Source organism: Engystomops pustulosus, chromosome 2 (genome assembly GCF_040894005.1).
Source record: "Engystomops pustulosus chromosome 2, aEngPut4.maternal, whole genome shotgun sequence".
In the NCBI taxonomy this organism is placed as follows: Eukaryota; Metazoa; Chordata; class Amphibia; order Anura; family Leptodactylidae; genus Engystomops; species Engystomops pustulosus.
Genome location: NC_092412.1, coordinates 216,718,845 through 216,746,487, shown reverse-complemented (window position 1 = coordinate 216,746,487; position 27,643 = coordinate 216,718,845). Strand labels below are relative to the sequence as shown.

The window sequence follows — 27,643 nt, the reverse complement described above, 5'->3', positions numbered from 1 at the left end:
TGTCTATAACCCCCTCAAGTGGCTTGTATCCTCTCCTGTCTATAACCCCCTCACATGCCTAGTGTCCTCTCCTGTCTATAACCCCCTCAAGTGGCTTGTATCCTCTCCTGTCTATAACCCCCTCACATGCCTAGTGTCCTCTCCTGTCTATAACCCCCTCACATGCCTAGTGTCCTCTCCTGTCTATAACCCCCTCACGTGGCTTGTGTCCATGTGGATTTGAGACATTTGCAACAAAAAGTCTCAAAAAGAAGCCAAAATTTGCGCCTCTCTAGATAGGAAAAAAAGCTATGATCATACAGGCGCAAAAAAAACTTCCAAACGTCTCAAAAATTCACCTAAGAAAAAAAAAACTGATACATGTCCCCCCCATTGTGATCTTACGTGGATCTTTATTTTCTCAGAGTTGTTCCTCTTTATTATGTGGTTTTAGATCTGTTCTCCAATAAATGTATGCTTTTATTTACAATATAAATTGTGTGCTTTGTCTTGGATTTCTTTGGTCAGGTACATTATTTGGAAACTCTGATTTATGGATGCATGACAACAAAAGCTTAGTGCAAAATACAGCATAGCACATCTTATTTTATGAATGGAACCAGGCATTATATGCGTCTATTGAATTTTCACAAAAGGTTTCCATAGCCTTTACAAGGGATTGTCTTGTAACTATATATTTTTTCCACACCATTCTATCAAAAGTCCATAGGCGTAAATAAGGTCAAACTTACTTAGCAGGTGCAGATCTGTGCAATTTCTGAACATTTGTGGGCAAAGGATGTAAAACTCTATTGGACTCCACACGCTGCTCCACTATCTGCAATATTTTGCCATGTTTCCAAACGGTCTGCTGAGCACAGTGCAAATACATTATATAGTGGTAGGGATTGGTATTGCAGGTTGGCCTTAAATCACTTAAAGGGTTAACCGCATTTCGGCAAATTAATGTCATTGTTTGTATGATGAAAAGTTATACAATTTTCCAATATACTTTCTGTATCAATTCCTTACAGTTCTCTAGATCTCTGCTTGCTGTCCTTCTATATAAAGCTTCTATGATTATTTCTGGTGAACAGAAACCTGACCATGGTCACACAGGTGAGTGATCACAGCTTTGGGTTATTACGAGCCGTGCACCAGTGTTCACTAGATGTAAACAATGAAACTTTCTATAGAAGGAAAGCAAGCAGAGATGTAGAAAACTGAGGAATTGATACAGAAAGTATATTGGAAAATCGTATAACTTTTCATTATACAAAATATAACATTTATTTGCTGAAATGGGAACAAATGGACAAGGGCCTCTTCACATTGCATCATGGTCCTGTGTTGTGAAGGCTTCATATAGTGGATCTTTGGGGGTGCCAGCTGTCAGCATCAAGCCATTCTGATAATGGATGACCTATCCCAAGGATTGGTGAATAAATATAAAGTCCTGAAATACCCATTTAATCTCATGTGCGTAGACACCATAGTATCCTTATAGAACCAGGCAGAGAATGACCTTGTATTATATACTAACAGATAACACATTGGTTATTAACTGCAGATTTATTGGTGGAAAGGCACAAATGCAATCACAGATGTTAAAGCATTTTCTCTTACACCTATTCAGAAGAAAGACCGAACCGGGTGGTGGTAACCAGTCAACTCAAAGCATATCTGTCACCCAAGGAGGCAGTTCTGTTTGCATAATGGAGAATTGTGTCTCATTGAGCTGAGGACATCAGAGGATGCGAGGCTCCATTATATACAAGTGAAGGATATACTTTAAGTCACAGCATCTGAAATGTGAAAATAAGAAACATGGCAGAGCCACCAATCTGTAGTGTGTCTACATTCGGTTAAGAAGCAATAGAGGGGTAACACATTAAAACATTGTTAAAACAAACAGAAATGAATGATAAAATGTCTCTATAGACTTGCAATGTTCTGAAGTTGTGGTTCTCTTCCAATGGACATGGCAGTGTAACTGGATGAACTTTGGTTCACAAGCTTAACATCTCAACCTCCCATGAGGCCAAAACAAAATATACAAGGAATACCAAAGCGAACACAAATTGTATAAAATAAAAAAATACATATCCTCTTGGTCAGAGCATCAGTGGTGAAGAATGACTACTCACAAAAGCTTTTGTACAACTACATGTAGACAAATGATGGGACTTGGTCTGTTTATAGACGTCATACATTTATAGAAACCATAAAACATACTATATCCCATTGACCCTGAGGGCTGTTAGCACCTAATAATGAATATTAAAGGGGTTGTCCTGAGGTTGAAAAACATGTCTGCCAACTCTGACCATTGGTAGTGCTAATATTGCAACTCCTCTGCATAGACATGAAGGGAGCTGAACTGCAACACCAACACAAACCATGGCCAGGAGGAAGAAAGCAGACATGTTTTTCAACCTCTGGACAACCCCTTTAGAAGAGGTTTTACACACAGTGGTTTGGGGGGAAAAACCACCACTGCACGCTAGAGAGAATCCTGAAATGGATAAAGTAGAAAGAAGTAGTAAAAGTCCTTCCGGTATATTCCCCACTCCTTTAGAATCCACTTTCAGATTTGGTTAACAAATGTTTTCTAAAAGAAAAATAACTGTGTAAAACCACCATAAAGAGGATCTGCAAGCTCTCCTGATACGTTTAAGATGCCAGGAAAGCACTTTTTTTTTTTAAGAGGTCTATGCATGAAAATGGCGCAATATTGTGTAGACCCTCACAGTGGCACTCATCTCACTTCCCTTATTCCCCCCAGGTCTCCTGTGCACATTCCAACCTCCTATTGAATACACAATTCCTTCAAACAACAAGTACAACATTTCCGCTTTACAGATTAACCCAACGATCCACACCATGATAATACATAGACCTATGTAGCAACATCTGGGAAACCAGCAGTCTACAAATGTGAATTGCAGATATTAAAAGAAAATTGGTGAGAAAAAAAAAATTAGGATTTCTCTTTGTATAACAAACGTTAGTTAAGGTGCCCTACACAATATATATATATTGCACATTTTAGTATGTCTTACATTTACAAACATGAACTCTTGCAGTGGACAATTCCTCGGATAGACAGTGACGAGGGTTGTCCGTGCATTTACATATGGCTTTGGATTTCTCTGGTTTACAATAAGGCTTTTCCAAGAATAACATCTGAAGTAGAATAAAAGCTATAAAATCGGCTTATCTTACCCGAAATTAAGATTGCATAAATAGGTTTCCTGTAATGTAGTCCTTTAAATTAATATTTCTGTGTCTAAAACCAAATCTGTAGCCGGTTATGCCTGCAAAGTGGACAAGGCCTCTGTGGTGTTAGGGTAAGAGACTAATAGTAATCTACCTTCCTCTTCCTCATATACGGAGGCTAGAGCCCACCACCTCAGTGGAGAAATCCCCCCCGATTCCTCCCGCAGAAACAGTATAAAGGAGAAGGGGAGGAGGGGCGCAACTGTGCAAAGCAAGTTAAAAAATAAAATAAAATATTTGACTTTCACAAATATATAAAATGATTTCTTTCCTTATTTTAAGCAGCGCAGGTCTTTGGTAACTATAAAATATAAAAAGCAGGTATTTTGTTCAACAAGTGGGGCGAGAAAGTGTAACGTGAAAATGTCAGTTTGGTTGTAGTCCAGATTCCTATTGAATTGTAATCTTCATCATCGGGAATTCAGCCGGGGAGCGACCTGTACAAAACAAAAAGAACATTTTACATGATTTATATTATATTTATACAGGTATCTGCATCTTAACAGTTGAATGAGACAAGTATTTATACTATGGAAGCCCCTCAGCGGAGCATAAAAAACAAGCCGATTCTAGAAGTCTTTGGCCTTTTATTTCACAGAACAAACAGACTATTTCCCTCTGCTTTTGATTGCCAGTTCTAGTACCTATCCCCATACCGTGGATACAGAAAGTATTCAAACACCTTTACATTTATCACTCGCTTTCCTTGCAGCCAATTGGTAAGATCAAAAAAAGTTTCTTTTTTGCTCATTAATGTACACTTTGCCCCCATCCTTACAGAGAAAATAACCAAAAATATCTACTTTTCAGTTTTATTTATTGAACAAGAAAATGAAATATCACATGGTCATAAGTATTAAGACCATTTTCTGTGACATTCATATTTAACTCACATGCTGTCCATTTTCTTCTGATCCTCCTTGAGATGGTTCTACTCTAATCAGTTTTGATTAAACACAGCCAGACTCTAATAGACTTGATTAGCAAAAGCATGCACCTGTATATACAAGATCTTATAGCTCACAGTAAATGTCAGAGCACATGAAAATCATAAGGTCTAAGGAACTGCCCAAGGAGCTTAGAGACTTGTGTAGAGAATTGTGGCAAGGCAAATATCTGGCCAATGTTACAAAATATTTTCTTCAACATTCAACCCCAAGAGCACAGTGGCCTCCATAATCCTTAAAGGAAACCTACCATTTCAAATGGTAGGTTTAAGCTGTAAACACCGAGCACCAGCTCAGGGTGAGCTGGTGCCGGTGCTTAGTTTCGTTTCGTTAGCGATACCGCGGTTTTAACACTTTTTAAACTTTATAGCAGAAGCCGCTTCGGCGCTGTGCGCGACTGTGCGCGACCGTGCGCGCGCAACGCCTGCGGCATTTCCTATGTAGGCGCGCGGACGATCGTGCGCACGCAGCGCCGAAGCAGTTTATGCTATAAAGTTTAAAAAGTGTTAAAACCGCGATACCGCGGTTTTAACACTAACGAAGCTAAGCACCGGCACCAGCTCACCCTGAGCTGGTGCTCGGTGTTTACAGCTTAAACCTACCATTTGAAATGGTAGGTTTCCTTTAAATAGAAGAAGTTTGGGGTGACACACCAACTCTTCCTCAACCTGGCTGTCAAGCCACATGAAGCAATTATAGGAGAAGGTACAAGATTCATTGGTCAGACGAGAGGAAGACTGAACCTTTTGGTGGTATGTGTGGAGAAAACAAGGCACTTTTCATCACCCGCTAAATACAATCCCAACAGTGACACATGGTGGTGGCAGCATCATTCTATGGGGGCGTTTTTCAGCTGCAGGGACCAGACAACTTGTTTCAGTTGAAGGAAAGATAACTGTGGACAAATACAGAGATATCCTAAAAGAAAATCCCTTCCAAAGTGCTCTGGACCTCAGACTGGGCTGAAGGTTCACCTTCCATTAAGATCCTAAGCAGTGGCTTCAGAACAACTCTGTAACCTAACCCCAAATGAGCATCTCAGGAGAGACTTGAAAATAGCTGTTCACAAAGTTCACCATCTAACCCGAGGGAACTGGAGAGGATCTGCAAGGAAGAGGATCCCCAAATCCCGATGTGAAAGACTTGTTGCATCATTCCCAAGACTCATATCTGTCCTAGGTAAAAACCCGCTTCTACTCAATACTGAGCAAAGGGTCTGAATACTTATGATCATGTGATATTTCAGTTCTTCTTAATAAATTAGCAAAAATATTTACATTTCTTTTTTTTCTGTAAAGATGGGGTGCAGAGTGCACATTAAAGAGCAAAAAAAAAAGAAAAAAAAGAATGAAAAGTGAAAAAATTGAAAAATTTTAAGGGGTCTATATAATATCCATACATACGGTATAACAGCAGAGGTGAGGTGTAAGGGAACATTTTGTTGCAACAACCCAGGTAACTTTAATTAAAGGTGTTGTACCAAAATAATATTGGGGGGGGGGGGTAGTCTTTAGAAAAATAAATAAATAAAGAACTTACACTTATCTCTATCCCCGCTCCCATGACTGGGGTATACAGCTTCTGTTTGAAGTCTGAGGTTTGGGTGAGGTGCTGCTACACCCACGCTTCTGCTACTGCAGTGAAACTTATTGAATACAAACAGAAGCTGGCAGTGATGGAAGGCAGGGCAGGAGAAAGGGAGAGGCGAACATAATAACCCCCTTCTCCAGCACCTAGTCCCTGGACAAACATACCCCCCTCTGTGTTTTCTCTGTCACACAAATAGAAAATGTTAAGTGTTACAGGCTATCCGGTATCTTCACAGGTTTGTTTATTTTGCTATGTGCCTTAAAACGGCTGCTTAAGAATATGGCAAAATGATATTTCAAAGAAAACCTGGTCATAAATAAAGTATTTCAATTTCTGGTCAACGAATCTGTGTATCAGCCTCCGATATGCCTGGGGTGTTGAGCACCAAAGATTTCGAAGTTGGGGCGCGAAGAAAATTAGACAATTGGGCCAGCATTTGGGCCAGAATTTCATAATGGTGTTTAATATTGTTGGATTTGTTAATTCATGCTGGTACATATGCTGGGCAGATCTTCTCCTTAGGAGACCCATGGAAGATAATATAAAATAATTAGGAAATATGTCCCTAACTTTCACCCTTTATTCAGGTCTAGCCACGCCCCTCTAACATAACTAATTGAGCGGATTACGTGGTTATACAAGACAACATGCCAGCATACAATCAGGGTGAGTTGCAAGGAGATACAACTAGTTTTGTAGAACTGTCCAGGGTTTAAACTGTTCTCCCCGGAGATCTCAACACCAATCTAATTCTAAAGAGGACAGTTTTTCTTTTACGGTTTTTATTTTTTATGTTTGTCTGTTTATTTCAACATTTTTGTAACCTACAAGCATTGTACCTTTTTGCATATTAAATGGTCTTTTAATAAGTTTTTTCTTGTGCTCTATACGTTCCCATAACTCTGGAGAGGTGAACTACCGCTAAGACCGAGAGTGTGTGCTAACAGTAGCTATAGACCGTGTGGGTCCAGGTGAACTATACGGCACCTAGAAGTGTGTATCTAGGGTGTGTGTGGGGTCCTGGTGTAGGTGCCTCGTAAGCCATAATTGCGAATGGTGGCAGCAAAGAAGTGTATGGAATAAATGAGTGACTGTATCGGGGAGTAGAGTGACTCTGTGCAGTAACATCCCATAAGCACATAAGTGGCAGGGGGGTACATAGAGTGGTTGTGTGCCCTCTGGACTGTGCCTGCGTGGTGTGTAGTGTCTGCATTTGGTTTCCCTGACAGAATTAGTTGCTGTGTGCTAGAGGAGTAGAAATAGTGTAAGTACGCCATTTTGCATAAGTGGGCGGAGCTCAAGGACCGATTTGCGAGGCTGCCTAGTGTAGGCACACTGTGATTGAACTTGAGAGTGGGGGTTCATCACACTGGACAACCCCTTTAAGGACAGTGGCATAATGAGGATTTAATCTATAACCTAAGGCTAAAAGCACAGGGTCATTGTGACAGATTAGACAAGGGCTCCCCTCAAACATGGTTTTGATAGAAGTGTAAATAACCCAGAGATCATTTGTGTATGTCACTGAAAAGGGCAAGCAAAATATTTTACACCAATTGGTTACACCCAGTGGTTACAACATATGTACATTCATGCAAAGCTCGTCATAATCTGCATCAATCATGAATATTACAGGCAGTTTTATCAAAACGTGAAGAGTCCTTACCACAGACAAATGTCCATTTTTGGCTTTTGCTATCAGCAGTTCTGAGCCTGCTGTAAAGTCGATGATTCCTTCTTTACCTTGACCTACAGTAAACTTGATGCTGCGAAAGAAAAAAAAACAACCATAAATATATTATACATTAACAGTGTAGCCAATAAAAGATACATAAAATACAAGTCCTCCAACTCTGAATACTGTGTATGACTGGCACCTTTGCTTCTGAGAGAGAAGGCAGTCACCAGTCAGTACAGAGTTCCAGGACACTTAACAATGACATTCACAAAGAAACTAACCTTGACAATGGAAATGAATAGATCAGTGGTAGCTCCATTGCCCCAAACAGGATAGTATTAGTGAACATTTGCATCTTTTCTGATGTGTCAACTTGTCAGTGAGAGGGTGTGATTGCCCTCCTGTAAGGGCGGCTACGGACAAACGTATACAGCCCATGGAAACTGCCCCTTATGCTGGTCCAATTTCACAGACTAAAAACATTGCACAGGATGGGAGAACTTGCAGTGCTGCAGTTCCTTGCATTATATTCCTGTATATGATGTCATATATTTATATTCCTGTCCTGTCTATGTGTTTAGTCTGTGGGATTGGAACAACACGGTTTCCATGAGCTGAACACGTTCATGGCCTTCGGCTGCATTCACAAAACCGCGGGGGGACGTATATACGAACGCAAGCCTGCGGCCATACATAAGTCCCCCATAGACCGGCAATGGGCGCACAGAGCTATACGGTATCGCCATACATTGCTATGGAAGGGGAAGGGGTCACCACCACTCCTCTCCATTGCGAGCATATGTCCGCATATGTTCCTGAGAATGCAGCATTGGGCACAGTTCACACCTACATCTGGGCTTTACATTACTCTCCCCATTTAAGGAGCAAATATTGAAAACTAAATACAGAAGGGTAATAGGGTAATAATAATCTATTCACTTTTTGTCCCCCATAGAATTAACCATCTGTTTCAATTCTGTTATTAATAGTGGAAATTGCTGAGCACAGGTATGCCGAGAACAGGGCATGGAAACCAGGGATGGCTTTGTATCCAAGTATATAGAATAAAGTAATGTCTAATAAAAGGCAAATCAGTGGTTGTGAAACCATCTATAGTGGTGCATGTGCATCCAACCAAGCATGCATTTATAGTCTGTAGGAGCCTTCCATTTCTGATATGAGGAGAGTGTGCAACATTGGAGCTTCGGAAAGCATAAAATACCTGCAAAACTAAGAATTTTATATAGTAATATCAAATATCTGCTGTAGAAAGAAAAAAAAATTAAACATAAATGCAGTTTTTGCAGTCAACATGTGGGAACAGACGACATAAGACAATATCTTAAGTGAAATAAATCTGCAGTGACGCATGTGATCCACGTACCTGCCCTGATTAATGTTGATATTGTTGAATTTCTCGGCTACTATGGCAAGTTTTGTTAGTGTCTCGATCACGTGATCGCTCTGCAGCACCACATCTCCCTGGAGACAGAAATCCTAATTATAAAAGCATACTTCACACACACATCGCTTCCACAAAGCTTATCACAGATCGGCTTTATGCTTTTCTATGTGGACATAGACTGAAACCATTAAAAGACAGACATTAAGGGGAGAGCGTTACGGAGGCGATGGCTGCAGAGGTCCCCTGGGACTGCACTATCTTCGGTCATGACGCATTTATGTGTTTTACAAACCAGTATAAAATCACATTGCACATTCTGTTCTTTTATGGTAAAATGTCAATTCCCCAGGTCCCTTTTTAACCATATTATACTGAACTATTAGGTCACCATTTATACAACATATTACAGCAAAACTTATAACAGATTGGAAATTCTGGTCACAAATAAATTAAATTTTGACGCAAAATAAATTCAAGCAACTTCATAAAACTTCATAGCAGAGGGTAAGAACATGTATCTAGACCGTACAAAGTCACAAGCGCCATCGGCTGCCCAAGCACTTCTTTTCAATGACATTGGTCTGATTTTTCATTTATTTTTTAGTAATGTCCCTAAATGTAATATAAATTCCACCATGTGGTGACCAGTGGCTGGGCAGGGACATTTTATACTACTGACTCAATGAAAACCATTGTGCAAGGAGTATAGGATGTCATTTGTCACCCTGTAAATGTTATTTGTAGAGTTATTTGTATGCATATAAGTTACATATAACTGAACAGGTATAAAAGGAGGATACCGAATCAATACATAATAACAGTCCTCTACCTTTTGCTTGTTGTCTTCACATTTAACATGGAGAACAAAGAGGTTGTCACTCAGACTGCTGACAGAGATTCCTGAAACACAAACATTCAGAAACAAAGTGTGAGCTCTTCGGACTAGTCACTAAACACAGTGAAATGGTTATTGGTGATGATACACAATATTCCTGTATCCACATAGACCAGGAGTGTACTTGGTGAATACAACATTACAGCATTGAGCAGAAGGAAAGACATCCAGAGCTGGCGTGTTACAGGTTACACGATGAAGGGTCATCTCCACTTTTTATGGCTTGGGCAGAGATACACGGGACTGTGTTCTTGAGACTAACAAATAGCACATGGATAAAAATAAAATTCCTTTGCATGGTGGTTCAACTTGAATGTTTTGATTTCATGCTACCAATGCAGAGACTGTAAAAGGGAATATCTAGGTACAATCCTGCTAGACCTTTCCTTCTCGCTTAGAAACATTGTGACTTGCCGATTGCACTTGGGTTCGTCTTTAATTAGATTATTTTCAAGCAGATAAAAGATGGTTGTCAATGTTCCCATGAGTGGACTCCTCAATGAAATCATCTCAAGGTCAGACAATGCTCAGAGAGCTACATCTCAGACTCTACAACTATAATGCTGTAGCCACTAACTATAAAAAAAAAAAAAAATAACTTTTTTGTTATAGTCTCTTCCGCTTTTCCGGCGTAGACTATAGTAAACCTGGCAGGCCAGGCCTTTATGCTCCAGCAAAGCCTCTACGCTCTGGATAGCTTTCCTCATCCGCTCTCCACCATGACATCCCCAAATGGACACGCGGCCCGGAGAAGACAAAACCTCCCAGGGAGGCAGAGTAAGTCACCCCCTGATATATTAGTCAAGTGATTTGTTGAAAATTATTAAGGATACATTGAGAATATGAAAACTTAATAGTATGATTGAAATGCTAGATTAAGGCACATGGCAGTACATTTCCAAGAAGTAATCAAAGGACCATTACTCCTAAGCACTCAATTCACTTGTTCTGCAGAGAAAACCTTAGCCACTAATCTGATCACACTGAACCCTAGCAGATGGGAAAAGCAAGCGCTTCCCAGCGACTATAAAACAATAGAACAGACCGTCTCCTGGAAAGCCCTCACCTTTAAATATGCCAAAAAAAAAAAAAAGAAAAGCTAAACGTTTCGTGATTGGAAACAGTAACAAACTGACTCATTATGATCACGGCTCATTGGAGAACAGATAATTAACACAGGAAAATATAATGCTCCACATTTAGACATGAGAGACTTCAGCACAAAAGGACAAATCATTGTTCTTGATAATATGTCAACTAATGATCCAAATCTTCCAGACATTTGAGGTGCGCCAATTCCAATTAAAGTACAATTAACTAGATTACCAATTAGCAGCTGGGGAATAATACAGGGATGGTTTGTAATGAACGTTATGCAACCAACTTGTCAAAACTCCTCTGAGAAAATTATTAACGTAGGAATGGCTGGTGCAGACCAGTGGCCCGTTACAGATGTTCTGTATACTGTGTGCGGATCTCACAATAGATATACACAACAAAGCACACTGCTTAATATTCTTCCCTTCCCATAACTTTAATGCTTAATAATTTAGTTCTGTCCATAGGGTTCTCATGCCATGAACAAACTGGGTAATCACTGGCCAACACTTGGAGCATGTCATGCCAAGTGACCTGGGCAGTACCAGACCACTATGACAGTAAACTGAGCAAAATCAAACCTGTCAAATTGGCATAATCAATCCTCTGCTTTAATTTGGCTTCTTCTATAAGGTAAGCAGCGTTCTGAGAGAGCAGGAGTTGTCTCCTCCGGGGCTTGTAACCTTTTCTGTCATATTTGACCACAGGAACTGCATACTGTAAAGACATGTGTGTTCTAGTTAGTGCAATTAAAATTTAAATGAGGAAACTATTGTATTGATAAAAAGCAAAAAATAAATGAAAAAAAAAAATACTCTGAACAAGGAGTGCAATACCGTTAATGCTTGGTTTTCTAATTGTTGAAGTATCTTTGTGTTGATCTCATCATTGCCTGGAAAGAAATATAAATTAAGAGGGTAGAAGGATTAAAGTAGCATAACGTGTGTGTCACTTTTCCTCCTCGGTCACCCCTTCTGCAATGTAGATTGTAGACTTGTGTGAGCACGGACTTGTTGCTATTGTTTCAAGTGATAAAATAAGAACCAGAGTAATAATGGTTCTCTGTATATGTTCCCCATAATCTGTAAAGCGCTGAACAATAGGATTGCACTCTCTCTCCCTGGAATATTAATTGGGATTTTGTAGAGAATAAGTGTGTATGTATGTGTGCATGTGTGTATGTGTGTGTAAATATACACACACACACACTTATTCTCTACAGAATAATTCCATATTCCAGGTATGTAAAATCCACAGCATCTCTCTTCAAGACATCCCTTTTATGAAGCAAAGAAAATGAACAGTTTAAAGAAAAGTCTTGGGTTTTGTTCACATTGGCATAACATGTCATTTTGCACTACAATACACCAAAAATCTGGAGAATAAGGGGCAGGAGTTGGCACTCCACTACTAGATCTGTATCTGCACATATAAATCACTCACCAAGTCGAGTGTTTAGGAAAAGCCTTGGAACGCTCTGAGGATAATTGTCTTTTTTGTCCTTGAAGATTTCACTTGCAACAACTTTCTGTTCAAGCTGCGATAATTAAAACAGACACATACACATATTAACGTACAAGTGTATCAATTATTATTATAGTTTTCCGCTAAATTTACAATTTTAACTTCACATTTTACAGACAAAGCTCGTTCATTGACTGCTGAAAGAAAGTTCATTAAAAGATTTACATGATTTCATTTTGGTTTTTATGACATTTATGTTATAAATGAAATTCTAAAATCCTGCAGATTTCACACTGACCAGAAACCAGAACCTATATACACCTTTTAACATGGAGATAACACAGGATCACACCATTAACAATAGGCGATGATCAGAGCTTACGCAGGATGATGCAAGATAATGATACCATTGCAGTCTCTCTCATACAACACAGGTGATACATTCTCGTTCCGTCTGTTTTTATGAAGTTGTACCTGTTGCTTCCATTCAGGGCTGATTCTTCGGCAGTACTTCCACACCATGTTCTTCATGCACATTTCTCTCAGGAGCTCAGAAGCCTAAAGAAACAATAAAATACAAAGACGGTCTGTGCAATATTCCAGCTTTAATACATTTGGTCACAATACAAATCCAAAATAGTAATTCATTCAGTGCACAGTATATATACATATGAGTGAAGGATGAAGTTCAGAAATACCCCAAAACTTAAAAGGTCTAAATAGTTTTGTGAAGGTCATTCGTAATAAGAGAGATTTCAAATAACAGGGACCTTTATGTGCAGAATGGCATTACTTTTTAAATCCGTAAATAAATAGGGAGCAGTTTCTCAAGCGGTACCAAGGTACAGATTCCATTATATGAAGATTATTATTGTTAATATTAACTGTTCACAAAAACTGTACAGAATTTACTAAAAATGTTTAAAGAGCTCTTTAAAAACTTTAAGAGTCTCGTGAGAAAGTACAGGTTTTTACCTGTTTTATACCCGCTACTTTGATTACTGGGTGCTGCTACAGAAAGGGTTACTTGCACTTTTAAAGACTTGATCATAGCCAAGAGAAAAAGTGTAGACCATTTTTTTCTGTACATTTCTCTTTGGTTTTCATTCTGTTGAAGTTTCTAACTCTAAGAAGGTATCAGGTATTTCTGCCATATATTCTACACAAACTCCACGGAAGGAAGCAGCACTCCAAGATAAATAGTGAATATTTATTCCACCAGTGGTAAGTGCTACGTTTTGGCTGACTCTATGCAGCCATTCTCATGCTTGAGTCAGCTAGAGTCAGCCGAAACGTAGCACTTACCACTGGTGGAATAAATATTCACTATTTATCTTGGAGTGCTGCTTCCTTCCGTGGAGTTTGTATGCATATGGGATCCCGAGTCAGTTCCTTGAAGGCTGCACCCACATTGGATTTAATCCGGTTATCCACAGTGCTGCTCCTTCTACCTATTTATCTGCCATATATTCTAGATATGTGACAAACTTTAGATCAGTTTCTAAACCATCTGCTTACCTCTCGTAGGGATGGCGGAGGAACAGGCCAAGATTTGTCTAAGACACTTTTTGGCATGTTACGATGAAGGGTCATCAGGAATGAGTAACGGATGTAGTCCAGGAAGTATTCATTCTCTGGGCAACGGGGCTGATTGCGGTAAATAAAACCTTTGACAAATCTACACAAAATAAAAAGGGCAAAAACATAAAATTTTTATAACCAGTATTCTGAAAGCAATCGTTACCTCTTATATCTTTGTCAGGTTAAGATTTATTCCCAACTTTAATCGGAAAGGGATCACAACAACTATACGACATTAGCTTATCCTCAGTTTTTTTTCACAGCCCATTATCAAGCTGTTTTTTTGGCTGTAATTGTACAGTTTTGTTTTCCAGTGACATGCTGTGGATCCATATGTATGGAGCCATTGTTTTTACACGTCATCCATATATCATCTGCAAAAAGACAGGCTGTTAAGTGAAATGATTGTGTTACCTAGCAACTGATCCATAAATACGGTCAGCACACGAATGTCACCAGTGTTGCATTGTTATTTTTTTCACGTTCCCATACACTTCTACGGGAGCGTGAAGCCGCAAATACGGCCAAGAGTAGGAGATGGGGATCCATAAAAACACCGGCCACGTGAGGACATAGAGATACATGTGGCCGTATCATAGCCAAAACACTACCTAGGACATGGACTTAAAGGGAATCTGTCACCACATTTTTCACAAATACAGCTAGCAACAGGATCCCTTCGAGCCCTATTAATTTTTAGCTAAAAGAAGGGTGGCATTTAGTTGTTTAACCCCCTTAACGCCGCAGCCCTTTTTCGTTTTTGCGTTTTCATTTTTCACTCCCCACCTTCAAAAATCTATAACTTATAACAGAGTTGTGTGAGGGCTTATTTTCTGCGTAACAAATTACACTTCAAAATGGTGGTGTTTAATATTCCATGCCGTGTACTGGGAAGCGGGAAAAAAATTCAAAATGCAGTGAAATTGGTAAAAACGCATTTGTGCCACACTCTTGTCATTTGGGGCGTACAGTGAAATCCGTAAAATCCAAGTCTACATGTCTACTTTATTCTTTGGGTTGGTACGATTACGGGGATACCAAATTAATGTTTTCATACGTTTACAAAAATTAAAAAATCACCTGTACAAAATTTTTTGGGGGATTTTGCCGTCTTCTGGCTCTAATAACTTTTTTATACTTGTGTACGGATCTTTGGGAGGTGTCTTTTTTAGCGGCTTTTGATGACGTTTACAATGTTATTATTTTTGATCACTTTTTAGAGAATTTTTTTTTTTTTTTTTGGGGGGTGATTTTCCGTTACGGGGTTAAACGCAGTGAAAAACCGTTCTATATTTTGATAGATCGGGCATTTTCGGACGTGGCAATCCCTATTGTGTTTATGATTTTACTGTTTATTTATATCTGTTCTAGGGAAAGGGGGCTGATTTGAGTTTTTAGGGGTTTTTTTATTAAATTTTTTTTTTTTTTTTTTAAACCCCTTTTTTTTATTAGAATATGTATATGGGGATTTTACTCCCCATTCATTACAATGTGCTGATTGTAATGATTGGGTTAATCCGAATCAGACCCGAGGCTTCCATGGCAACGGATCGCCGCTCCCCAATGACGTCACGGGGAGCAACGATCCTCTTTTTGAAGCCGGCGATCAGCGGGAAAACACCCCCGATCGGTGCAGACACAGATCACGGGTGTTACCGCTAAGCCTTTGCTGCAATATGCAGCAAAGACTTACCGGCTAGGGAGAGGGTTCTGCCTGTGACCCCTCTCCATGCGCCCGCATGTGACATAGTATTATGTCACATGTTGGTAAGGGGCTAAACTTGTCATGTCACCAGGGTAATGTCATCTAAGGTCCTTTAACCACTTACATTTTCAAAATCTATTTCATGTATTTATCTGATCACATGAAATCACAGCAGCCTCCATGGAGGCATGGGGAGGAGTAGAAGTCCATGGAAGCATGCTGAATAACAGATAACACAAGGATGCTATCTATAAGGACATGTCCACCTACATGAAGTAGATTGTAGTGATGTTGTATGCACTCTGCATATCTGTATTGTATCCTTGGGTTATCATTTTAACAATAGTTTACAGTTTGTTAAAGTAAATCTATAATCAAAAGCAAGCATGGCAAGTCTCTGTCACAGCATAATTTAAATAGTTCATTTTAGAAGGAAGGAGGCCATGGATAACAAATATAAGATAACCACAGTCAGGGGGTGCATGGATCCATCAGTAAGTGATCCCTTGCTAATATAATGCTTGTTTTTGGATGGTAGAAAACCAAGCTCATACATCAAGCTCCACTGCCAGAAGTGAAGTGGTTGTCTAAACATGAAGGTGGACGTTATTTACAGACATTTCTTGTGCAGTGATAAACTTCTTCCCATGTTATCTTGGAGCATTCTGTACTTTGACAAAACATAAAACGGGGGTCACTTCCTTTTGTAGGAAGTTCAAGTCCTCCCAAGAAATATTTATAGCCATTCCAAATATAAAAGTACAAGCCTTCCATCTGCTCTAGCGTCTTCCTAATTTCCTGTTGGACAGAAAACATTTAAGAATATTGAAGCTACTGGAAATAAAACCATCTTTTAGATTTAGAAACTATATGTTGTGCCACATTGAGGGAACCATTAAAAGGGCATTCTGATCAGAACAAGTTATCCCCCATCCAAAACAGGGGTAGAGGGGTCCATTTCCTTTAAATGAATGGAGCAATCGGTGAAGCACACCGGAAGCTCATCCACTCAATGTTGTGAGCTCCTCTCGGCCATCTAAGTGGATGTCTTGCAGGAAAGATGCAATATAGTCCACAATTTAGGAATGGATTACTTACGCTGTGCCCGTATCGACTTCTCACCAAAAGGGTCTGTGCCGCAAGGTTATTCATAGTATTACTGCACCTAAACCTGACTGAAAACCATAGTTTATATGTCTACAATTGCCACTACTGGAGATATTGTAAATGTAATTTGTATAGAAATCTATATCCTAGACAACAATTGCTCTTCCCTGTTAAACCTCATATTGGTATCTGAAGGACAATAGTATTCAAAGGATATTTCAGACAAGACCTCTCTTATTAAAATGATGGTTGACACAAATGCCCAGTTATTATAAGATACAAAAGGGGCATATGGTGCATTTAATGGCAAAAAAAAAAAAATCATGACCAGTGATTTCATGTAACAACAATTTCTACAATGATATATTCTCAGATTATGCATTGTTATTCATAGACTAATTCTATACAATATTCCTAGGATCCAGGTTCTTAACGGTGTTCTTTTTATGTTCCAGTTTGACCCCGGAGGTAAGAAGTTAATCTCCATTACATCATACATGTGCACACTCCATAATCTATCCAAAGACGGACGCCTAGGATTACTCACGCGTGAACACAATTCAATCAATGTGGAAGTTGAGTAATGAAACATTTGCTGAGGATTCACACACTAATTCATATGAACCCCTTTAAGACCTGGGCATTTTTTGTTTTTGCAATTCTTTTTTTACTCCTCATCTTCAAAAATGTATAACTTCTATTTTTCTATTTTCTGCGTAACAAATTGAACTTCATAGTGACAGTATTCAATATTCCATGCTGTGTACTGAGAAAAGAATTCTGAATGCAGTGAAATTGGTAAAAATGTGGGCTTGGATTTTATGGATTTCACAGTACTCCCCAAATTACAAGTCTACTTTATTCTTTGGGTCAGTGCAATCACAGGGATATCAAATTCGCATAGGTTTTATAATGTTTTCATACATTTACAAAAATGAAAACCTGCTGTACAAATGTTTTAATTTTCTTTTTGCCATCTTCTGGAGCCAATAGCTTTTTCATACTTTTGTGTACAGAGCTGTGGGTGATGTCATTTTTTGGAACTTTTGAAGACATTTTCAATGCATCTATTTAAGGACTGTGCGGCCTTTTGATCCCTTTTTATTGAATTTTTTTTAGTTTTCAAAATGGCAAAAAAAGTGGGCAGTAGTAGGACCTGCTCAGGCAGTCTGTTCACACACGAGACCCTGGAAACCGCAGTTGTGTGTGAGCCCATAGAAATGCATAGGGCTGTTGTAGTACACTGCCAGGAACAATGTATGCATGTATCCTGACTACTGAAAGCTGCTCTTTAGCCTTGTCTCCTCTAACTGCGGTGTCATAAAGCTATAAACATTCAGAGTTGTATAAAAAAAAAAGAATCGCCTTCAATATGGTACAATACGATACTGACCTTCGAACGACTTCCACAGCCCACTTCCTTTGTGCGGCCTTTCGACGACCTACTGTTCCACGCCACCAGGACTGGATTTGTATGGCTGCACAAAAAAGGATTTTTTATATAACTACAAATAAAAAAAACGACTACTCATATTAAACACAGGCTGCATAACCCATGACTTAGTGCCAGCAAGAGAAAATGAAAGTTTGTGTATATGAATGACAGTTCCATACATACACAAACCACATGAAACATCATAGCAGCGGTTCCCAACCTGGGGTTGCGATTCTATTCCGTTTTTGCCGCGAGTATAGAACTGTGGACTGCAGGAGGGAGGGGGGGGGGGCAGTATTATAGTAGTTATATCCTTGTACATAGGGCGCAGTATTATAGTAGTTATATCCTTGTACATAGGGCGCAGTATTATAGTAGTTATATCCTTGTACATAGGGTCAGTATTATAGTAGTTATATCCTTGTACATAGGGTCAGTATTATAGTAGTTATATAGTAGTTATATCCTTGTACATAGGGAGCAGTATTATAGTAGATATATCCTTGTTCATAGGGGCAGTATTATAGTAGTTATATAGTAGTTATATCCTTGTACATAGGGGCAGTATTATAGTAGTTATATAGTAGTTATATCCTTGTACATAGGGAGCAGTATTATAGTAGTTATATCCTTGTACATAGGGAGCAGTATTATAGTAGTTATATAGTAGTTATATCCTTGTACATAGGGAGCAGTATTATAGTAGTTATATCCTTGTACATAGGGGGCAGTATTATAGTAGTTATATCCTTGTACATAGGGAGCAGTATTATAGTAGATATATCCTTGTACATAGGGGCAGTATTATAGTAGTTATATAGTAGTTATATCCTTGTACATAGGGAGCAGTATTATAGTAGTTATATCCTTGTACATAGGGGCAGTATTATAGTAGTTATATAGTAGTTATATCCTTGTACATAGGGAGCAGTATTATAGTAGTTATATCCTTGTACATAGGGGGCAGTATTATAGTAGTTATATCCTTGTACATAGGGAGCAGTATTATAGTAGATATATCCTTGTACATAGGGGCAGTATTATAGTAGTTATATAGTAGTTATATCCTTGTACATAGGGAGCAGTATTATAGTAGTTCTATCCTTGTACATAGGGGGCAGTATTATAGTAGTTACATTCTTGTACATAGGGGGCAGTATTATAGTAGTTACATTCTTGTACATAGGGAGCAGTATTATATTAGTTATATTCTTGTACACAGGGGCATTATTATAATAGTTTTATTCTTGTACATGGTTTGGGGTCACCGCAACACGAGGAACTGTATTGCAGGGTCAAAGCATTAGAATGGTTGAGAACCACTGCATCATAGGCAGTCTGCTCCCAACAAGAGATGTGCAGCCTCCAGAGGCTTAAAGGGGTTGCTGCTGGGATCAAAAAAGTCTGAGAATGTACCTAGCAGTCCACGAGAATGGGTTCAGTTCTCACTAAATGATGGAGCAGCAGATCAAGCATGCAATCCAACTGCTCCATTCAGTGTTTATGATGTGGTGGAGATAGCCAGGCATTGTACTTTTTCGGGGACTATCTTAACACTCAATTGTGCGGGAGAATGCACACCGCTGCATCATTTAGTGAGAACAGAACGCTTGTTCTGGTGGACTGCAGGGGTCCAAACAGACAGACCACCTTAATCCATGGATAGGGTATTACAATGAAACTTGGGACAACTGCTTTAACAGCAGTAATATACCCAACAAACCTGTTTCCATAACACAGTGGTTCTCAACCTGTGGGTCGGGACCCCAGCTGGGGTTGAACGACCCAAACCGGGGGTCGCCTAAAGCCATCAGAGCCGCAATTTTACTGTGTTTTTACTGCGAGTTGCATGGTTTGGGGTCACCACAGCATGAGGAACTGTATTGTGGGGTCACAGCATTAGAAAGGTTGAGAACCACTAGATTACAATAAATATGCAATTTCTTCTGCTGTAATATAAATGTATACTCACCGGAATGTTTCATGTGTAGGAATTTTTGTCGTTGATGATATCCTCTCCACCTGGACTGGAGGAAGGTGGCTAGAATAAAAAAAATCCAAGGTTATTCTCAGTTATATCTTGGTTTTTGTTTCATGGAAAGACAACTGGAATTCCAGGGACCAAATTGGACACTGGTGCTACAGCAATAGGAAATAATAATAGAATACATGGCTTGATATAGGACACATGAAAATTATCAACTAAAATGTGTTCAAGCACAAGATGTGGCATAGAACAGTACACGCAAAATGACACAAGCAAGTAATCTAAGAAAATCCAAGTGTAATAAGATAAATGAACACACCTATGCTCTGCTTCCTCACTTCTAAGGCATCCTCTGTAGCAAACAAGGTTTTTGGAAAGCGAATAAAAATTTTTGTCCTACAGAAAAAAAAAAAAAGATTGAGAACATAAGTTACTCAAGTCGTAAGTTAGAAACCAGAGCTTTTCTGAACAGAACAGATAAGATGTTTTCTATACTGTTACTAATGATAAGGTAAAGTTAAAAAAGGTAAAAGAAATTTTGTGAATAGAAAAAAAAATGCAGATAGAAAGCTCCCAGGCGTTTGTCAATATGAGAAAATTTTGGCATATACTTGAGCACCAGAGAAGTGTACAGATACTATGATCCTTGACATATTGCAGGTTATTATGAATGAATGAAGGCGCTTACCTGCCCATTTTATACTCCTCAGGTTTATAACCAAGGCTCTTGACAAGAACTGCCACTCCGTCCATTGCCCGCCCATCCCAATTTGGCCAGGTTTCAGGGCAAAGAGATTTGTACCTGGGAAGATAAAAATCAGGTTGTGAGCATGTACACGTTGCAAATGACAAATGTGAAACCTACATTTATTTTAATACCTTTGTAAAAAGATCTCATATTTTCGCCTGTATGCAAATCCAGCACGCCTTACTCGGACATTCTCAATAAGCCCCAAATATTTCACTTGGTGTCTGATGAGAACCTCATCAAAACGAGCTAGAAGATGGCCAGAGTCAATAAAAACAGGTTACAACCATAAAAGATCACCATCACAGCACACACAAAAAAAAAAAAAAAAAATCACACACAAAATTGTATTCAAGTATTCTTTTCAAGGGGTTTTTAAAAGGCTATGTACACTTTTGCAAAGTTTTATTCCTATGAGACACCTCGTGCTTCCCTCCCCCAGGCACACCACGCCATGTGCAACACTCACTGCTCAGTTTTTCCTCTCCCACGTCTAGCATTGAAAATAGATAAAAGACAAAAGCTTGTGATCAATATCTTTCTCTCAGTTTCTGTGCATCAGGATGCAGGGGAAAGAGACTTGTGCATAATCTATTGACATAGCAGCTAGGACTAAAGAAAGCTCAGTGCAAAAAAAACCCATTTCACTTGAATTACTGATAAAGGACTTAACGTTAGGCAACCTTTAATTATTTAGCTAAATATATGGTGACCCTTTTCATCAAAAAGGTAGCGGATTCATACAAACCTGCTTGTTTGGCATCATTTGGCTTTATGCAGCGCACATAAGAAGGCTCCTTGGACATGAGGATTTCCATCAATTGTGCCAAGCTGTTTTTAAACTGTGTTGCAGCCTAAAAATGCAATAATACTTTAAGTATAATGATTTACAACACAAAATATAAACTTTTCTTCATACTGAAGATTGTGATCAGCAGTGCTGGCGCCAACACTGGCCATGCCTGGGCCCAGAGCTGCTAGGGGGACCCACATAAGGCTGTACATAATGAATCCATAGGGGGCGAGGAGGGTTTTATATAATTAACCATGATGGGGCTTTTTGGGATGATAAACTAGGGAATAAGACTGTTTTGGCTTCAATGCAGCCAAGCGAGTTCACTGTAAAAGGGGCCCACTGAGGTTCTGTTGCCCAGAAGCCTAACTGAAGCCTGACCCTGGAAATATTCTTTTAACAGTGAAAGCAGGGGCTCATACACGTGAAACATTTTACTAATAGACGCCTCAGCTTGGGACGGCTGTGGGAACTTACAATACATGATGGCAGGGAGGCTTCCACTACTACATTCATAATATACTTCTCATTACATAAGTAACAGTCAATATTAATCTTTTAGTATATTAATCATTAATTTATAAATAATAACATTTTTCATCCATCCCATTCTAAAAATTAAATTTTAAAGAGGACCTTTCTCCACCTCACACATAGTAACATACATTTTTGTAGGGGGCTGCTACGAAGATTCTGGGGCACTTTTAATCTTCCTGCTAGCCCCCATGGCTGCCGAGGTATCTGACCGTTGTAATACTCTCCACTGTTAAAGAGGAGGTGCCTTTACTCCAGTACCTCCTCTCTAACAGGGGAGATGATTACAATGGTCAGATACCAATAATGATATCTCAGCATCAGTAGAGAAGATTATCATAACACACTCCTTCACTCCAGCTCCTCCGCTCTGACAGGGGAGAGGATTACAATGGTCCGATACAAAGTCTGATATATCAGCATCAGTAGAGAAGATTATCATAACACACTCCTTCACTCCAGCTCCTCCGCTCTGACAGGGGAAAGGATTACAATGGTCCGATACAAAGTCTGATATCTCAGCATCAGTAGGGGCTAGAAACTAAAATTCCCTCTGAATCGGATTTGTAGTCCCTACTATATAGTGTGTTAATCTAACAATGTGTGAGGGTGGTGCAAGGTCCTCTTTAAGTATAAATAGATCAATGGTGTATGGCCAACTATTCATTCCAAATCAAAAGGAGAATGTGAGAGCGTTAGTTGCAGTTGATAGACATCCCAGACCTCCCTTCTTTACATCTATGTTGTTTGCTTGTATTATCCTGGGTGATGTCATCTACAGATTTGCATAAGGAACAGTAAAGTAATCTTTCACAACAAATTTTTCAAAAAAAAAAAAAATCATCAAGTGCAAAACGTTGCGTACAGTAGATGATATGGATTCCCATTACTTTAGGAATGGTCAACACACTGCCTTATACAACAGCTCATACCGTCTCTGGCCTTTTCTTGTCTGTCAGCTCAGATCGGTCAAAGCATTGATGAACAATTGGATTCCCTGAGTCGCACATAACCTACGATACAACAGAAGAACATGTATAAGTGTTCAGCAGCTGCTTCCCAAAACTTATTATTCCAGAACCTAAAAACCAAAAGTAAAAACGCATGAATATTCTATAACCTCCCACACAGAACAAATCATTTACTTACTTCTTTCAGATTTCTAAACAGCAGATCATTGTTTTTATCCAAAAATCCTAAAGACAGTTGAGAGAACAGTTTTAGAAGGTTGCCCTTATTTACTAAAGCCCAACAATTAGGTTATTAATCTTATTTTATTTTCTTTCCTTTTAATGAATATCTGTCACACCGTCTAACTACAGGTGGTCCCCTACTTAAGAACACTCGACTTACACACGACCCCTAGTTACAAACGGACCTCTGGATAATGGTAATTTATTGTAGTTTAGTCCTAGGCTACAATAAAGAGCTATAGCAGTTATCACAGGTGTCTGTAATGAAGCTTTAGTGTTAATCCTGATTCTTATGACAACCCAACATTTTTAAAATGCAATTGTCACAGAGACCAAAAAAGTTCTGGCTGGGATTACAATGATAAAATACACAGTTCCGACTTGCATACAAACTCAACTTAAGAACAAACCTACAGACCCTATCTTGTATGTAACCCGGGGACTGCCTGTATTACATTGTAGTAAATAGTTGCATTTCACAAAAAAACTAAAAATCAAGCATCTAGTCCAATCACTTTATAAGGGGGACGCTGCTGCAGTGGCAATTTCCAGGTGCTATAATGACCAACTTCTTCGGGCTCTGGGCGCAGTGTATGTAGCACAAAACAGCTCTCATGAAAGTCCATCAATAGTCATTTTTGGAAAACTAGAAAGGAATGCAAATCACCTTTTACACTGTAGTTTACTTCTCCCGCATAGTGGAGCAGGCGAAACTCTTCTCTTCCCAGACACTTTCTAGTTTTCTGGTCTCCAAGCTTGTGTCTACATAGAAAAACAAGGCCAAACAATTCTCAGTATCCAGTATTCTGCACATAGAATTGTATTCATATTCACAATGTACAAAAGTAAAGTAGCCACAGATAGACCCTGAATGTTGTAACTTCTGGAAACATTAATGTTGAATTTTTTTTTACTGTTTTTCTATGTTTATGAGGGGAGCTTCTTCCCCCACCCCTTATGGCACGGATTAATTTCTGGCTTGCAGTTTATGTAATACACAGCAGCCAGTCAAAAAATGATGTGAGAGGGGAGAGACTGAAATCACTCAACTACACAATTAGGAGAAATCTGAGACACTTTTACACTTATTAGTCAGACTGCAAAATTCTGGATGTTTACAATAGAAGCTGCTGTAAAGCACATCACCAAGTGCTGTTAAAACAGTAGATGATGGCAGCTCATAATCATGCATATAAAAAGGCAGAAAATCTAGATTAGAAAGAGTGATAAATACTATTTATTTCATACACCAACATAAATGAGGATTGAAGTGGAGCACTGGTGTCCAGATTTATGGTCTACACTCACGTAACAAAGTGTGGATGGTTTTTCACAGTATCTTCCAACTTCTCCAGGAATGTCCAATCTGTGGCCTCTCCAGGACGTAGACATTCTTCATCCTACACAGCGGGAAAAAAAACTGAGATTATCAACCAAGTCATCAATATTGGCACCAAACAAAGCACAACCCATGCGAGCATCCTGTTTGCGAAGCAGCTAGCTAGAAAATAAACAGACTTACCAAGATGGAAATGATGCCTTTATACTTTTCTTCAACAAGATCACAGATTATTTTGTTATTAAAATACTGCACAGGCTCCCACTAAAATGGAAAGAAAAATGTTGAAATTATGACACACACACAGTTTTATGTAAAATGCTTGAAAAAATAAATAAAAAATATTACCACCTTTTTAAAAATACTTGAAGCTTTTATTTTATTTCTAAGACACAATTGATATTTAAATACAAATTCTTGGGCTAGAGTGACATCTCTTCCTAGTAAGGATGTTGTGAAGATCATACAGTGGGATATATGCTCCTGTGCAGCCCCACCCCCTGGGGCTAACCCTGGTGCTGTAACATATATTACAGAGAGCCACATATGGACAGTTACAGCACCAGGGAAACATCCACGGCGTACACTCAGCTTAGGCCAGGAATGTAAACCATACAGTTGCATCTGTCACCCATAGCCTTGAATGCCCTCTGCTGAGTGAATACTGTGCCCTCCATTGGGATAAAAAAAAAAAAAAAAAGACTTTGAGAAAAAGGAGCAAAAAGAAGGAGTCTAATAAAACATTCATGTAAGTGATGTTACAATACATAAACACAAAACTACATCAAAAAGGGAAGAAAGAATTTGTGTCGAAGTACAAGTATCTGTTCCACCAAAACGGTTGAGTATACAGAAAGATACGTGGTTGGCTAAGGAAGTGTTAAAAACGCAAGCAGCAGAGCAGACACTGAATATAAAAGCGAGAGGGTGTAACTTACTGCAATCCCTTCAGATTCATACTCCTCCTGTTCTGACTTCAGTGTCAGCTCAATAAACAACTGCTGGAGCTTTTCGTTGCAGTAATTGATGCAGAACTGTTCAAAACTACAAAGAAGAAGAAGTTAAGCATGCCAATAAATGTCATAGGAAATCTACCATCAAAATCCATCATGATAAACCATGGACACTTACTCATAGATCCAGACACCATGACTGTGGTAATCTTCTTATCATGGCCTCCTTCCTTCTAAAACCAACTTTTAAAATTATGCTTACGATACAAGAGGGCTCTAGTAATGCTCCTCAGAGCCCTCTTGTGCCATTAGCAGAATTTTAAAAGTTGGTTTTAGAAGGAAGGAGGCCATGATAACAAATAAAAGAAGATTACCACAGTCATGGTGCCTCACAGGCTGTTACACTGTGTAGGAGCACTTCCCTCTCCAACTGTGTGGCGAAATCTCTATGGCAGTGAGACTACACCAATAAGAAGGAGGAGTGAGAAAGGAGCTGAGAGGGCAAGACAGTGTTACAGCCTGTGAAGCCACAGCATGGAGGGGCTCTGATAAAGCCCCCTGGAATCCTTCGACTTATTAGCATGGTTTTAAAAGTAGATTTTAGAATAAAGAAGGCCATGGATAACAAATATAAGAAGATTACCACAGTCAAGGTGCCTGGATCTATGAGTAAGTGCCCCTGGTTTATCATGATGGGTTTTGTTGGTAGATTTATACACATGTGTAGTTGTATTGACCAAATGCTGATTATAGATCAGTATCATTTGTATAACATCATATTCCCCTTAGCAATTATGACTTTTTTAACTCCTTGAATTATTTACATCTTGGCTTTTCCATATAAGGACAAGTTGGGTGGATTCCTGAAGTGTCATCACAACATGTGGACTTCTCATACGGATGGACATACAGTGGGATACGTCGCAAGGTGCCTCCTCCTCTCCCCTGAATGTGTGGGGAGGAGTGAAAATCACAGCAGTCAGTGACTGGTTGCTGCTAATGTTCAGGGTGTTTCCCCAGTGAAGTCAGGGCGGACCTCCCCGAAACACATACACATCAGCATATACAAATAAAAAAAAAAAGTGGTGTGAACTTAGCCTTATTCCTACACTATCCTAATAAATGAACCTGCAGCAGTCTACACAAAACGTATAAAAAGATAAAATCTGCTAAACATTTTCCCATGTTAAAAATGTAAACACAAACAAAAAGAATATTACCTGTTATGTTGAAAAACTTCAAAACCATAAATGTCCAGAAGTCCTATGACAGATGCATTTCCCAGACTGTGCATATCCGCGCCCTGTAAAAGGCACACAGTGAGTTACAATTGCAGTGTCAGAGTAATCCTACTTATCCTGTTTATACTCCCAACTAGTGACCCCACTGCTGTATATGGTCACAATGCAATTGCAGAACTCAAGGAAGGTTTCCAGGTTTTCAAATGTGAAACAATAATACCATAAATGACAATATTTGCATAACCGCTTTTATACCTTATATGAGAGCGATTTGTTAATCTTGCGGACAAGCCAGGAAAAGGTGCGACCATAAATTGCTTTAGCCAAGGCATCCCGGGCATAAGCTGCTTGCTCCTGGTTCAAAGGACTATTTAACTAAAGAGGAAAAGAATAAAAAAAGCAAAAAAAGTAAAAGAATTAAAACCACATGACGTCAAAGTTTGCCCTCGTTGTCTTCCATAACTATCGTTCTGTATATATCGTTATAAAAAAAATGTTAAAAAACACAAAATCACACTTGGTAACAGGAGTTCACTAATCTAAAAGATTGAACAGTTCAACGCAGGGGAGCCTCACTGTTCACCAGTATCAGAACCAAAACAGAAAATGGAGCCAGAAGCAAAAGGAACCCAATAATATGTTCCCATGGATAGTCTACTTTAATCTCAGAGCTGCAAGTAAAAGATCATCTT

General features: G+C 39.1%; 1 protein-coding gene across 6 annotated transcripts in view; it reads right to left on the bottom strand.

The window, feature by feature from the left end:
* Positions 1–1,532: 1,532 nt before the first annotated feature.
* MYO1C (myosin IC) overlaps positions 1,533–27,643 on the bottom strand; it is a 78,013-nt gene continuing 51,902 nt past the window's right edge. For all 6 annotated transcript variants that reach the window (XM_072138145.1, XM_072138150.1, XM_072138146.1 and 3 more), the window contains exons 10-32: positions 27,207–27,326; positions 26,931–27,013; positions 25,696–25,801; positions 24,941–25,021; positions 24,727–24,818; positions 24,086–24,180; positions 23,375–23,421; positions 23,158–23,238; positions 21,647–21,752; positions 21,030–21,147; positions 20,839–20,952; positions 20,470–20,546; positions 20,136–20,204; positions 18,122–18,206; positions 13,854–14,013; positions 12,810–12,893; positions 12,315–12,408; positions 11,708–11,763; positions 11,453–11,588; positions 9,708–9,778; positions 8,858–8,955; positions 7,462–7,561; positions 1,533–3,695 (exon numbers count right to left, since the gene is read on the bottom strand). In XM_072138145.1, the coding sequence (XP_071994246.1) occupies positions 3,669–3,695; positions 7,462–7,561; positions 8,858–8,955; positions 9,708–9,778; positions 11,453–11,588; positions 11,708–11,763; positions 12,315–12,408; positions 12,810–12,893; positions 13,854–14,013; positions 18,122–18,206; positions 20,136–20,204; positions 20,470–20,546; positions 20,839–20,952; positions 21,030–21,147; positions 21,647–21,752; positions 23,158–23,238; positions 23,375–23,421; positions 24,086–24,180; positions 24,727–24,818; positions 24,941–25,021; positions 25,696–25,801; positions 26,931–27,013; positions 27,207–27,326 (2,100 nt within the window). In that variant the 3' untranslated portion in view covers positions 1,533–3,668. The remainder of the gene's footprint in view (positions 3,696–7,461; positions 7,562–8,857; positions 8,956–9,707; positions 9,779–11,452; positions 11,589–11,707; positions 11,764–12,314; positions 12,409–12,809; positions 12,894–13,853; positions 14,014–18,121; positions 18,207–20,135; positions 20,205–20,469; positions 20,547–20,838; positions 20,953–21,029; positions 21,148–21,646; positions 21,753–23,157; positions 23,239–23,374; positions 23,422–24,085; positions 24,181–24,726; positions 24,819–24,940; positions 25,022–25,695; positions 25,802–26,930; positions 27,014–27,206; positions 27,327–27,643) is intronic.